A 15,869-nucleotide genomic window follows, 5' to 3' on the forward strand; every position below is an offset into this window, starting at 1 on the left:
CTTTCGAGTGTGTGTGCGCCCTGCAATAGATTGGCCATTGGTCCAGGGTGTTCCCCGCCTCATGCCCTAAGTCTCCTGGGGTAGGCTCCAGGCCCCCCACAACCCAGTCTACAGGATAAAGCGGTATAGATGATGAGTAAATAAGTGAAAGAGTGAGTGATTATTATCTAAAACAAAAACAGAAGTGGGGTAAACTGTGTAAGAATACAAATGGCACACTTTTTTTGCATAAATAATTTAACATGAAAATACAATGTTAATTAACAATGAGAGGAAATACAATAAAATTTTTGAAATGTTAGTTAGTCCAGTAAACTGACCAAAGAGGAAGAGTGAGACTGTTGTGTTGAGGTATCAGGACTGGCACAGAAAAGGTGAGGACGGGTATGGGACATAAGACATTAAATCAAACAGTATTATTCAATTAAAAATATTACAAACAAACTAATAAAAAACAATATCCCCCGCTGTGAATGACTGTGGCAGGCAACTTACTGTACCAAACAAAGTGTCAGTGTGCGTTTTATCAATTAGCAGACTCGGCACACGCACGCACACACATGCGACGCACGCACACACATACACAATGCAGCAAAATAAAATCTATGGTAACTTTTTGCTAAATCAAAGTTCATTAAGGGTGGGTGAGAGAAATACAGAGATCAGGACAAAAATCCAAAATTCACTCAAAGAATTGATTATTACATAGAAATGAACATGTAGTTGCACACTGAGCTAACTGGCTCTAGTCATCCTCTATTGAATAATGCCACTTTTACAAACAACAGCAACATATTATGCACGACTACCATTTAAACCTGATTTCTGTGATATAACTCCTAACGTATATGTGACACTTATGAATTAATTATGAAAAATTATGAATAAATCAATTCCCTATCATTACCATCCTACAGATCTGCTGGAAAAACATCTTCTAACCTGAATTCAGGATCATTGATTGAAAGTTCATGTTTTCTGCCTGTCAGAGCACAGGTTTGGCTTCTTATTGTCCAAGAAAAATGATGTCGATTATCTGGGGAAAGTAGTTCAACGTATTCCTTAGATAGTTTAAACAGAATGCAACTGCACTGAATCGACCCCAGAAAAAAGATCTTTGTACTGATTCAGTTTCCTTGTTTGATTATTGTGAAATGTTAATGTTAAATCAACATGTATGGTCTGAAACTTTTGGAAGTATTTTACATAGATGATGGTATAATAAATTTAGATAAATAGATTATTTTCTGTGTGTGTGCGTGCCTAATTTGTGAGATTTTATTTCCTTGGGGTGAAAGTTCACCAACAAAAGCCTTAATCAGCAACATATGTCACTTGTTGAAAACAGAAGGCTGGACTGACTATAGAAGAAGAGGTGGAGAGGGTGTTCCTGATAACACAGAACTGAATGATGAGATGGAAAACAATAAGTGAGGTGTGGTTTGGAAAAGAAGAGAAACAAGGACTAAATAATTTGGAGAGAAGATCAAAGGATCATGCTTCAAACCATTCCCATGCTGATATGACAAAATAAAAACACTCCTGCAAAGGGATAGGCTTATTGGAAACTAGACAAAGTTCGTTTTTTCCCTGGTAGTTCATCAAATGAATAGGTCAGATTAGATGTGAATAAACATTTTGGCAACAGAAGGTGTTGACAAAGGCAAAGTCTTTTATTGAATCTGCTTTTTATTTTAAGCAACAATATATTGCATAGTATGTCTACATCTTATATGCTTGGACATGTGCAGTTACTCAACTCTGAACTTAGGTTTATGTTCAATGTTTCAGTGTCTCTTCTCACAGCCAGCGTAGCATTCAGCTGAAGGCAGTGATAATAAATTCCAGAGTCTTATTTTATTTATTATACCACAAAATAAAAATTATGTTTATGGATTTTGCCTGAGCTCAACTATGCTTCTTAAAAACTTTTCGTTAAAGAAGGAGTAACCCAATCACACAAAATGCTATAAAAATAAAAGTATGTATGATAGTATGCGTTATATTGCATTCAAGTCTTAAAATACAGTGCCTTTCAAACGCACAGGTTTTTTGTTAATTACTATGCATTACATCATGCATTCTCTAGGAAGGGTTCAGAATTAAGTCCTAATTTAGAGTCTAAAAAAACTAACATGTAATAGTCCAAAAGTGCTTGCCAGTATACCAGTGTATATTTTATGATAGTTTCCTAAAGGTTTGATTAGACTAAAGTTAATCCCTATTAGGCCGAGCCATTGTTCACATTGCATTCCTTGTTTTTATTGGCTGTGTTGTAAAGACTAGCGCTGCCTATTAAGGATGTTGTGGCTTTAACAGCCTAGCTGGGATTCCTGGGGGATAGAGCTGCATGGAAAGATCCTTGATTAAATAAGTGTTTTCTTCTTTTTTATAACCACATTCCTCTTCTTGTTATATCACATCTCAAGACATACCAAACTGACTGGAAATTAAAGAAAGTGGTAAATTAAGATTTTAATCATTAGCACAGTTGATGTTACAGTTCATTAACTAATTATATTTCAGTATAATATGTATGGAAATAAGATCAAATCGAATAATAGTGTTTAAGAACTCAAATTAATTCAAATAACTTAACAATGGAATCTTTTACACCTAAATGAAGCAAGGAACTATTTAGCACCCCGACCCTGAGGCACTGCAATATCTTGCAGACGCCAACATCTCTGATAAGTCTGATAGATCCCACTTAGTAAGACAACCCAAAGACGAGTGCTTTATCTTTGAATCTTGATAAAATTTAAATGTGGGCTTAAGAAGTCTGGGCCTGGTTGCCCAAAGATCCTTAAACACAAACTCATCCTAATTGGTGATAAAAACAGCACAGGCTTCTGGGCTGTTTGATCTTCATTATCAACTGAAAAAGTCAAAGTTAGGGACATAAGAACAAGATGTGAGCTTTGTCAAATAGGTCTCATTTTTTTCCTACAACTTCTACATACTTATCTTACTTGGTTGAACAGGGCTCGCGAATTAAAGACCAAAACCTATCAAAACTATTTAACCACTGATAAAAGTAATAATCACTGAGAGAAAATGTTGCAAAATATCCTACAGAGTGAATAAGAACCCATATGCCACTTTTGTTCCATTTATACACATGGAACTGAAGCTATCAGCACACATCAGAAAGGTAAAAGTCAGATTTTTCTGGCTTTTGTCTCAGTCCCTTTTCACTATTCTTGTTTAGCGAACTGTTCAGAACATCTGTATGGAACATCACCACGACTGTGATTACTTGACTTTTTTTTTATAGAAATGTGGCACTCTCCAACATTTGGGATAAGGGTGAAATAAGCTAGTATGCAACATCTTTTCCAGCACGAACCTGTCTAAAAGAGAAATGTAGAAAAGCAAAACCTGGCATATGGGCTTTGAAGCCTTAATACCAGTCTTTTCATCCTTCCCTTCCTCCTTCTAGCTGTCTGAAGCTGTGAATGATTAAGGAAATAAAAACTGCAGCCACACCGTAATGCTGCACTAAAGAAAATCTGGTTCCAATAGAGAGGCTTCCTGTGAGAGCAGGAAATAGCAGTCATTTTTGCATACATTTGCACACACATGCACACACACATCCATGGGAATCTTCGCTTTGAGCTATAGGTGTTTAGAGAAGCCACAATCAGTGTGGGTTACCTCTCAATAGATATATATATAGATAGATAGATAAACAGAGAGTGGGAGGGAGAGAGAGAGAGAGAGAGAGAGAGAGAGAGAGAGAGAGAGAGAAACGCTAACACAGTCATGGACTCTGAAGGTGTGCTGTGGTATCTGGAATCAAGATTTAACATACAATCCTTTAAGTTCTGTAAGTTTCAAGGTGGTGTCTCTGTGGATGAGACAACTTCGTCCAGTACATCCATCAGATGCTCATGTGAATTAAGATTTAGAGGAAATCGAAACTGGAGGCAAATTTGACTTCATGTTCTTCAAACCCTTTCAGAACAAATGTGTGTAGTGCATGAGGGATCGTTGTGCTGCTGCAAGAGGCCATGGTCATCAGGGAATATCCTAATGAAAGGTTATACTTGGCCTGTAGCAATATTTAGGTACATGGTATGTGCCAAAGAAACATCAACATGAATGTCTGGACCGAAGGCGTTCGAACAGAACATCACCCAAAGCATCACACTACTTCTGCCAGATTGCCTTCTTTCCGTGCATGCTGGTACCATCTTGTCCCCAGGTTAGTGACATATCTGCACCCAGCCATTCATGTGATATAAAAAGTAACCTGGCCATCTTTTTCCACTGCTCCATAGTTCTGTTATGATTTTTACATGTTTATCGTAGGTACTTCCGGAAGTGAACATGGGTCAGCATGCACACTCTGGAGTAATGCAGCTCTATACACAGAAAGCTGCCCAGTATCATTCTAACTCCATTTTATCAGAGCCAGCAATATTTTTGTTTTTGTTTACTAATTTTGCTACAGTAGCACTTCTGTGGGATTGGGATTTTGCTATTCAACAGTTGGCGTTCCTTGGTAGGTACTTAAATCTGCATATTCTAACAACCCCATTTAAACTGATCGGCTTTTACAACAAATCAGAAAGAATAAGCCGACTTTCAGCAATGCTTAACAGCAAACAGAAGATGAAGCAGATTGAAACTTTTAGATATTGTTTGTGCTTTCTCTTTCTGTTGTTAATGTATAATACATGGTTTGTGTATGAGCACTATGGTTTGACTTACACAAGTCCAGCCTTGTTATTTAGTGTTCACACCTTGTACATATGTACTACACACACTACAAATACACACCAAAACAGACAGACAGACTCCGAAATGGAGGACCAACTTAAAAGGGTGGGTGAAATAAAAAAGACACACAGGTTCAACTCAAAGGGAAGAGCTTCACCTTCACTGCCCACAGCCACATCTTAAAAACTCCACAGAAAGATCTGCTTTCATCTAACTGCAGCTCAAGTGTGTTATGGGGAACTTGTCCCGCTTTTCTCTCCAATAAATTCGAACATGCACTGAAAAACAATCTCTGAGTAGAAATCCAGATTAGAAAACCAGAAACTTGATATTTGCACCCCACATCTGTGGTTTTGAGTAGAAATCAAAAAGCAGCTTTCCTATAAGAAACATTCATATTACACTTCTACAATACAGCCAAGAACAATATAATGATTTCATAGACAGAATATGTAAAACCATTTGCTATAAATAATGGAAAAAAAGATGAATTATTAACCTCACAGATGTTTGTTAAACATTGTGGTCCTTAGTTTTAATCCCCATAGTCTTTTGGAATCTACATTTACATCTATTTTGAAATGGTTAGTCATTCTGCAGATGGTGCGGATGAAATAGCAGGCTATAGGGAGAAAACTGATTTAAGATCTAGTGCATGATTTGTTTACTCTCTTAAAAGTGATTTAAAAAATTGAATCCGCAATGAAGATAAATCATGCTTCATAAATAGTAAGAGAAACAACCAAATGAAAGAATTAAAATCCAAAAAACATGACTGAAAGTCAGCATATTTCATCACAAAGATTGTAAACTGTCTATATGAGTCCAAGGAAATTTAGATAGGAGAATACTGGAATATAGAATGTAATAAAGTAAAATCACTTAATATATTTTTAGGAAACCTTACTAAAGTGACAGTTATGTTGTTTATAACGGACATACATGGATTTTAATTATGATATCATACAAGTAACAGAATTTTCTTTTTGAGAAGATGCAAGTATGAGTGCAGGTCATGGCTGAAGTATTTTTAATTGCATGAAAATGAAGGAAATCCATATTACACTTGTTAATTTAAGTGCATATAGAATGTAAGCATTTTCTCCCCCATTTATTTACTTATTTATTTCATATTAAGTTTAAGTATAACATTCCTTCTTTTTCTCTTTTTATTTAACTTATATTAGTTACTTCTTTGACTTCTTCATATGGATTGTCAACTTTTACTCATTGATTAATTTAATTTTATACTATATTTAATCTTTTTTATCTTAATTATCTTCTATTTTAAATTATATTGATTTGGGTCTTAATTCTATATGAATCGCTGTTGTTGTTTTTTTTTTTACCTTTTCATGTTCAGTGTAACGTGTTCTAATTATTTTATTTTTATTATTATTATTATTAATATTATTATTTAAACTTGATGTACAGTATAACGAGCAGTTGAGTGTAATAGACTTTCCAGAAGTATGATCGGTATTATTAAAAAAAATGTTGACAAATTAAATTAATTCCATGCAAACAGAAATATGTGGAACAGCAGCCAAGGATAAAGAAAACAAAAACATTTCCAATTCTTAATCTTTAAGAGATGTAAAAAATAAATAAAAAAATGGCCCTTCATGGAGTTTAACTAATAAAAAAGAAACAATCAAGGTGGACATGTCATTTCTAATGCAAAACCACACTTTTTTGACCTACGTATGTGGACACCTGACCATCACTCTCACAGTTTTCGAGCAACCAAATGTCACCACAAGGTCAAAACTATCAGATATTCCAATCCTTGTTGAAACATTTGATCAACCCCAAAAGAAAATGGCCACCCATATGTGAACACGCATACACATACACTCTGCCAGACGACTGCAGTTACATAGCACAGGAATGCTAGCATGGAGTATTCTTTAGCTGAGGCCTAACTAATCCCACCTGTGAAAAGTACTGCGTCTCTCCAGAAGACTGCCAGAAATATGAGCAATGGGGGACAAAGGCAGAATGAGCACTGGAGGAAGAGAGAGGGAAAGATGGAAGACAAAAAGAGGGCTGAATTCAAATGCTGGACCAAGGTGTTTATATGAACACAACTAAACCAGAGTACTGAATCGTACATTAAAATACAGAACATTAAGTTGTATAGAGGAGAAGATCTGTTTTCCCTGCCTCTGTCACTCTATTGAGAGGGACAGAAAGTATGAATCAGAAGAAGAGCGAGCGTTCCAAGCATTTTAGCTGGTTGTCATACCCCTCTAGTAACCCAAACCAGGGTGTTTCAAAGTGCACTTTAATGGCCTTTGGGTAAAAAAGACCTCAGCCTCTGACACTGCACACTGAAGGGGGTGTAAAGACACACACACTTCCCCTCCTCCTCCACAATTTAGGCAACTGCGACGCATTACTTCATCGGGCGTGACCTCTTTCCCCATCTCCCTTTCACAAGCATCAGCACAACTTTGCCTCTTGTTTTATTGCAGGCTTTTTTAATATGGAGAACAGCTCAACACCCCCCCCAGAAAATAAATAAATAAATAAATAAAAAGTTCCCCAGAACATTTCTGCCTCTGCGGTTAAAATTCGCTAAAGTTTGCTGTAAGTTCCTTAAACAAAATGAGTGAAATTACACGAAGGTGACTGAAGAGGGGTCTGTGTGGGTGGGTGTACAGTTACTAAATGCTCTAAGCCCCCCAGGATAAACGCAGGATCACTTAAGCCTGGACTGATTTAGGTCTAGACTGTGGCTCCACAAACACACACACACACACACACACATGCACACGCACACACATTTACCAAGTTTTGTTCTAGAATTTAAATACTTTTACACTAACCCCTTTAGCTTTTTTAATCCTTTTAGCAGAAGGTTGGTTCTGTAATGTATAAAGCTTTCTGTAAAATAAGCTAAAATAGAAAACTGGCAATTTCTACAAGTATTGCATCATGAAAACTGCATAAATAAACTATTACACACACAACCCAAAGTATATTGGCTGCACAAATAGCAGTGACTTCTGCATTTTTATATTATACTGAAGGACGAAAACAATCAAGAGAAACAAATAATAAATTTATAATATTCTATACCACTTTATTCTGTATTCAGGGTTGTAGGGACCTGGAGCAGGTCCCTACAACTGAATCTCAGAAGACTTAGGGCATGAGGGGGGATACACCCTGGACAGGGTGCCAATCCATCGCAGGGCACACACACACACACACGTACACTCACTCACACAATACAGGCAATTTGGGAATGCCAATTAGCCTAAACTGCAGGTCATTAGACTGTGGGAGGAAACCAGAGTACCCGGAGGAAACCCACCAAGCACGGGGAGAACATGCAAACTCCACACACACAGAGACGGACCCTGGAGGTGTAAGGCGACAGTGCTAACCACTACACCAACGCGCCGCCCTAAAATGTGTGACGTATCCATTAAAATAGAATTGATTAGAATCACTTATGGGTGGTACTAAAGCAGAGATAAAAAGATTCCGTCAAACATATTTGTAAGCAGCAGCAGTACTCACTTTGAACCGTAGATCCCTGAATGGCTGGAAAATAATGTAGTAACTGGTTGCCAGGTTTATGAATGAACTACGGAAAGAGCTGATTTGCCGGTGGCCTTGCACTAGCTTATACAGTTCCAGACACATGAGGCCTGATGCTGCTGCTGTGGTTGTGGCGATAGCGGGAATAATCCGACCAGCAATGAGTTTGCTCTGTACAAGAAAAAATCAAATGGAAGCACTATTATAAATGTCTGTGAATAGTTAGACAGTATTGCTGCTTTTGCTATATTGATATACAAGGAAAAGTCAAAAATGATCTGCACTCATGTCATAATAAAATTTCTGTTGGTCTTATCAGCACTTATCATCACTTCATCACTTTCCGTTCACAGAAGCGTTCAAGTATCTGCAAACAAATATGGACCGATACTCTAAGGTAGGTGAAACATCCTCAAGTATTGGAACATTATCAGATAAAAGATTTAACAATCAACAGTGCTCGTTAAAATGAGATGCTTATTGAAGAGCTGAAGCCTAAACTTTGGATTAAACGCAGTAGACTACTATCCAAGGGTGTTGTTATCTTGCATGGCAATGCACATCCACACACTGTCAAAACCCTCTATAAAAACTTAATTTTGAGGTGTTAAAGCATTCTCCTCCGTATATACCTGTTTGGTCCCATAAAAGCAGCCCTACAAGGACAAAGATTCATTTCTGATGAAGAAGTGAGGACAGCGGTGCATTCGTGGCTCACAAACTCTAAAGACCTAAAACATTCTTTAATACGAACATACGAAAGCACGTTGACGGATGAAAACTTATTTTACAGCAAGAGTGCAGATCATTTTTGACTCACACACACACACTAACTGGAATTAACACTAGTTTCCTACCTTGTGCCGATCTGCTGCTGGGATATCATAATTCTCTGCCCTCAGGTTAGACGCTGCCACTATAAAGTCCATGTGGAAATTACTGTCATCATCCTAAAACAGATTTAACACTGAGCTGTAAACAACATTCCTTACTCAATGTGCAATAACAGATCAGTTAGCACAAGCAACACACTGGCAGGTGTGAGTCAAATCATTCGCAGAATTTTTGTGGCATGAACAGGTCTTATTTTCTTTTTATTTAATAGTTTAATATATGGTACAGATTCCGCCATCTGTTTTTTGAAACCCAAAGTTGTCTCTACAGCAGCTGTTCTTGAGTCTCCTCCAGAAAGAAGGTAAACCATGATAATTATCTATTTGCATGAAGGAGAAACGACTCTTGTTTACTTGTTCCTGCTTCAAGACGGACGATGTGTCAGGTTTAAAACCTCTGACTTATTCACTGGAGCTTCTATTGTATCCCAAATTGAATTTTCGCTGTGAGGTGACATTGTACATGAGGTCATACTTGAAGCACGCTGACTCTTCAAAAGGCCTCTGTGACCCGAGGGGACATGAGGGGGTGAACTTTGGCAACCTTCAATCTTTGTCATCATATTGGCTCTAAGGCACATTGACTAGGATGACATACAGTTTAATAGTGTGTTTATAATTACACAATTACATGTAACACTGTGTCACCTTCATTTGGTTGACATTAAAGTTCGACTCGGAATATAATTCATATTTAATATCCAAGTATTTAACATTTGAATTGTATTTTAAATTGTACTTTGGCAATAGATTAATCAATGCGTGTGTATGTGTGTGTGTAGAACATTGGAACTCAAACCTGACCCCCACTTCAGCGGTGACACACTCCTTGGCTGTTCATATAATATACCTGACTGAGGCTTTCTGGCACATTCCACAAGCATCGAATTGCTAGATTAGGCTACCTCATCAGCACACTCATTACACCACTCATCCCAGTCTCTCACATGACTGAGCACAAAGCCTAATCAGACTACAAGTTTAATACTGCATGACGTCTGTGCATACATATTCTTCTTTGAATGACATGTTTGCATGATGAATGTTTACATACTCCTAAATCGAAATTCATTAAAATCCCAGATACCAGTGCTATACATGTTCCCATGTCTCAAAAATCTCTGGCCATAAGTATTTGTGATCATGGTTGGGCCTGTTTTTTACTGAGCGAATGCCTCACACATTCGTACCATGATCCTGAGCCAGGAACCGAAGCTTTTCATGTTTCGTGTTTTTCTCTCTAGGAAGGCTCCTTGTGAAAACTGTCCAGCACAAGGGTGGAGTTTTGCCTTAACACTGAACTCTACTGTTCTCTGTGCTCCATTTAGCTTGTTAGGGATGGCGTTGGATAAGGATCAGTGCTCACTTCCATGTAGGGCAGAAGAGTCCGGCACTTAAGGAGCACAGATTTGTTCTTCTGTTAGACCTCCTACCTGGGGATGGTCGCCAATGTGTCTGACTCAGAGGCAGAGCACAGAAGCGTTTATGTATTAAATCTGCACATGTACACACACACACACACACACACACACACACACACACAGATCAACACTACCTTTTCAAATTCTAGTGGAAACATCTGAAACTTTTGGCTGGCTGGCTGGAGGCTTGACAGTTTCTGCTTTAGCTCATCCAGCCTGGCTTTGTCTGAGAGAAACAGATAGAGAAGTTAAAGAAACATTCTGTACTCAGTGTTTACACTGATCTAACCTGGTTCCACTCATAAGGACTGTGACGGTTAAGCTTAACAAAAGCAAAAACAATACACTGTCCATCCTTTAAGTCTGCATTTGGAAGACATCTACTGTATCTCAGATCCAACCATCCTGCTTGCTCACCATCATCCTTTCTCTCTTCCATGTTTTCTTTCAGTTCCTCGTCCATCACCGCAATCGTCACGCTGGATTTTGGGTGGAAGACAGGCACATGCACGCCTTTTAGGATCTTCATCATGTCGTCACGGTCTGCTGATCCCTTGATCCCATAAATCTGCCCGTATAGGTTAGCGGAGGCCACAATAAAATCCATATGGGTGGTCTAGAAGGTAAGAGAGCAAGACTCTTCACATAAATCTTCAATAAACTTTTCACAGCACGAACGACAGCCACAAACTAAAAAATTATGTTCCAGTGGGGAAAGCAAAACAATTCAATCAGAGTATGATACTAAGCAGGTTGGATTCTGCATCTGATATACTTTAAAAAAAGTAAAAAAAAATTGATTACAGCAGAACATTCATTTTATATCTGACTAATGTACAGTACTGTTACGCTCGAAGAGTCTCTAGCCAACCCTCATTTCTTGATATTTTGCTTGTATTTTTAATGTAGGTTTGAGGAATAGTTCTCCAGGCTTGTTAAAGGACTTTTTTGGGTTTCATCTTTGGCATGTTTTTATCTCTTATTTTCAGTCCAGTCCCTATACCGTTTTAGACAAATGTTTTTTGTTACACAGTCACACAGTGACTTATGTCTCATTCACACATAAAAAAAACCATCTAACTTAAGGCACGAGCATTAAGAGAGAAACAGGTGCAGATGACAGACGAGAGGGAAAATGAGGCTGCTGATCGGGTTGTTACATATACATTATATTTTTAAATTGTATCTTTAGGCAATTAGCAGCCTGGGAGGAAATTAAGACATTTCCTCCCATTTCTTTCATTTAATCTACATAAGTAAATGTAATTTAGTGGTTTAGTAATTCATTGTCGCCTTGTACCTCCATATCCATGGAATTGGCATTTTCTCCCCATTCTTGGTGGGTTTCCTCTGGGTTCCTCCCCCCCCCAATGCTTTCCCAAATTGCCCATAGTGTGTGAGTGTTGACTAAAGGTAATAACACAGTTGTACAAAATGGCAACAAATACAGTGGCCACCATTGGCCTCTAATGGTTGCCATTGGACTACAGAGGTTCCTAGATAAATGAATGGATGGTTGGATGAAAAATTAAGAGGTGGCTCAAGACAGGACTGTATAATACAGCTTAATAGTGAAAAAAAAGTTTTTAGGCATAATTTTGAAAAGTGATGTCCTCCCCTTTGCCTTTAAACCTGTCTCTACTTTGTATCATATGAGTAGCTCTAATATTGCTTTAATGAATTGAACTTTACTATTTTATACAGTTTATGTTTTCGAAATAGTTTTCTTTATAACTTTACACATTATTTACATTATGCTTACTGGCTTGTTTCAGGACAAACCCAGATATATTTTTCCCCTAAAAGAAAAACAAATCCAACTCAAAACTGGTCATATCACAAACAGAGATATCTATAATAGGTTCTAAAGAAATACCACGAGAAAACTTTTCCCCATAATTAACAGGTATTAGACATTAGTTTCAGTTCCCAGCCTACTTCTATAGAATGCAAATTGTATTAGTGGTAAAAAAAAAAAAAAACCCTGATAACACTGACAAACAGACAAAAGGTCATTAAATGATAATGATGACCTCAGTATGGATAAAATGGCTGTTTAAAACAAAGCTAAAAAGTACAGAGATGTCTACAAATTAACTGTGGGTTACAGCATGGAATTTTGAATGTACTTTTTCAAGTTATCAGGTAATAGAAAGATAGATATTTTGTTCCTCTTCTCCGGGGACGTGTCCCAGTCCCCAGATGCTGGACAAACAGTGCTCACACTTACATTGGTTGGGTCAAACTTCAAGGGATGAGGACATCTTTTAGCTCCCATCCAAAAAGGTAGATTGGAGCTAGTAACCTAAAAAAAAGACAAGTTAGACAATTGTAAAGGAGATTGTCAGGTAATAATTTCAGGTAACCCATACATTTTCCTTTTTACTTATCCTGTGTAGGGTTGTAGAGGGCTGGAGCCTATCCCAGGGCACAAGGTAGGTACACCCTGGATGGGGTACCAGCAGGCACATACACACTAACACACCCAATCATACACTTAGGGAGAACTGGAAATGTCAGCCTATATTGCATGTCTTTGGACTATGTGGAAAAACCGGAGGAAACCCAGCAAGCACAGGAAGATCATAAAAGCTCTACACACACAGACCAGGGGGGAGATTCAGCACCTATCCATGGAGGTGTAAGGGAACAACGCTAACCTCTATCCACTGTGCATGCCACCACACTAACCATTAATAATAAATAAAAACTTAAATGTGTCAAGAATAAAATCAGACTTGAATGTAAATGGAGATATAGACAGAGCCTGCAGCCTCAACGGAGACTATTCGTCTGCAAAGCTCTTGTCTTCACACACCTTTTGCTCAGGCCCTATAATGATTTTATCAGGTTTGTGTGTCTCTGTGTTCGAGTGTTTAACACAATTTGTCCTGTGATAAAAGAACAGAGAGGGTCTGTTTAGAGAAGCGAGAGTCAGTTGCTGTGGATCCCTTTGATCTGACATTGTCTCAGCTGAAAGTTCAGTGCTGAGGCCGATCCATTCAACATCAGACACAGCAGTGAACTCATCAGCACTCTGTTGCCTCCTTAGGGTCACAGATTTGACTTTTTTTTTTTTTTAATAGGTGTGGCAATTAAACATATTTTCCTAAGTTTGTATTGTTTTAGCACCATCACAGTGTACTGAATGGGTTTTAATCCAATCCTAAAGTAAATAATGATTTAACCTATTATTATATTTAAAATGTGTTCTGTTGTGGCAGATTAAGGATTAAAGTTAGGTAGATACTGAAATAACAATACAAGGGTCTGTTAATTGTATTTAACAGTTGAAGTGGTCCCGAGCTTCAAAAAAGATTCAGATTCACTTGATTAAACTTGGTCTTAATTGGGGACAAAACAATCAGCACCAATCACAAATGAACAAATTGTACTTAAGACCAGAAACCAAATGTCTGCAAAAAAAATCAACCTTTCCTAACATCCCTGCAGGTCTAAAGCTTATTACAGGGGTACATGCTCTTGTAGCCATAAGTTTAGGTACATTTAATTTAAGAAAACCTGCACACAATTTTATAAACACATCACTGTTTGCAACCATCTTTATGTTTTGTGATGATGGTGATGTGTTTTGTCCCTTTAATGACTTTCATATGTTAAGCTGTACTGTATTTTGATTTCCAAACCTAACTGCTGTTTTTAAATGCATGTAGTATTACATCAAAAAGGATTTATATTGATCTCTGGTATATTGAGATCAATATAAATGATCTAGATGGTATATTTTCTGTTGCATTAGAAGACAACATTTTTATAAAAACTGCAGCAAGATAGTGAACGTTTCTGAGCAGATATGCTGCTAAATCTGACATCTGATATACAAATCTATGTCCATAAATAGACAGCACTGTATGATGTAACTCATGATGTAATACTATTACAAATCACTAAAGGAACTGTCACTACAACTTCTCTATTCAATTCACTTATGTACATAGTCACAATTTACTTATTTGCTAATCACATATGAGCATTGACGATGCAGATTTGTTTGAAGTGGGCTGCAGGCCAGACCATCTTCCTCAAAATGTGGTCAGAATAATGATATCTAGTTATAAACTGAGAGTTGCCGAAACCGCCACAAGCCTACTGTTGTAAGTTTTCAGTTATGATAAGAAGAGAGGCGGAGCGAGCGAGCGCAAATTAATAATCTAAGCAATTGTCAGGTTTTTGCTTTATTCCCCATGTTTTTATCATGACCCAACTATATCTCTTATTGTGTGCAGAATTGAAAAAATGGACACTACACATGCTTTACATAAAATGAAAATAAATAAATAAATGAATTTATTCATTTCATATGGAGGCACGGTGGCTGAGTGGTTAGCACTGTTGCCTTGCACCAGTGTCCTGGTTTGATTCCCACCACGGTCTCTGTATGCATGAAGTTTGCATGTTTTCCCCTTGCTTGCTGGGTTTCCTCCGGGTACTCCGGTTTTCTCCCACAGTACAAAGACATGCAAATTAGGCTAACTGGAATTTCCTAATTGTCAGTAGTGTGTGAATGAGCATGTGAGTGTGTATGTACAGTGAAGCCTGAAATTATTTATACCCCTGGCAAATCCTGACATAAAGTTACTTTTATTCAACCAACAAGTTTTTTTTGACCGGAAATCACACAAACAAAGAACACCGTCCCCACTGTCAAACATGGTGGTGGGAACCTGGCGGTTTGAGGGTGTTTTTTAGCCGGTGGACCAGGGAACCTAATCACAGTAAACAGCACCATAAAAAAAGGAGCAATACATCAAAATTCTCAACTTCAACATCAGGCAGTCTGCAGAGAAACTTGGCTTTGGGCACCAGTGGACATTTCAGCAGGACAATGACCCAAAACACACAGCAAAAGTAGTAAAGTAGTGGTTAGCAGACAAAAACACTAATCTTTTGCAGTGGCCCAGTCAGAGTCCTGACTTAAATCCAACTAAGAATCTGTGGAGGGAGCTAAAGATCAGGGTGACCCTCCAACCTGAGACCCTCCAACCTGAAAGAATTAGAGCTCATTGCTAAAGATGAATGGACAAAAATACCATAGAAGACATTGAAAAATCTGGTCAGCAATTATAGAAAGTGTTTGATTGCTGTAATAGCCAATAAAGGCCTTTATATTGATTATTGAGAAGGGTATGAATAATTTTGGACATGCCACTTAAAAAAAAAATGTAAATAAAACTTGAGAAATATATATATATTTTTTTCTATTTCAGTCCAAAAAAAAATTTTGCTGGTTGAATAAAAGTAACTTTAACTCAGACTC

General features: G+C 37.7%; 1 protein-coding gene across 1 annotated transcript in view; it reads right to left on the reverse strand.

Annotated features, from left to right (window-relative positions):
• The window catches only part of uba7 (ubiquitin-like modifier activating enzyme 7), a 42,790-nt gene that overhangs the window by 13,504 nt on the left and 13,417 nt on the right, over positions 1–15,869 (reverse strand). Inside the window, exons 17-21 of the mRNA XM_053498813.1 lie at positions 12,822–12,896; positions 11,009–11,207; positions 10,726–10,817; positions 9,135–9,227; positions 8,257–8,448 (exon numbers count right to left, since the gene is read on the reverse strand). Of these exons, the coding sequence (XP_053354788.1) occupies positions 8,257–8,448; positions 9,135–9,227; positions 10,726–10,817; positions 11,009–11,207; positions 12,822–12,896 (651 nt within the window). The remainder of the gene's footprint in view (positions 1–8,256; positions 8,449–9,134; positions 9,228–10,725; positions 10,818–11,008; positions 11,208–12,821; positions 12,897–15,869) is intronic.

This window comes from Clarias gariepinus, chromosome 6, assembly GCF_024256425.1.
Source record: "Clarias gariepinus isolate MV-2021 ecotype Netherlands chromosome 6, CGAR_prim_01v2, whole genome shotgun sequence".
NCBI classification, from domain to species: Eukaryota; Metazoa; Chordata; class Actinopteri; order Siluriformes; family Clariidae; genus Clarias; species Clarias gariepinus.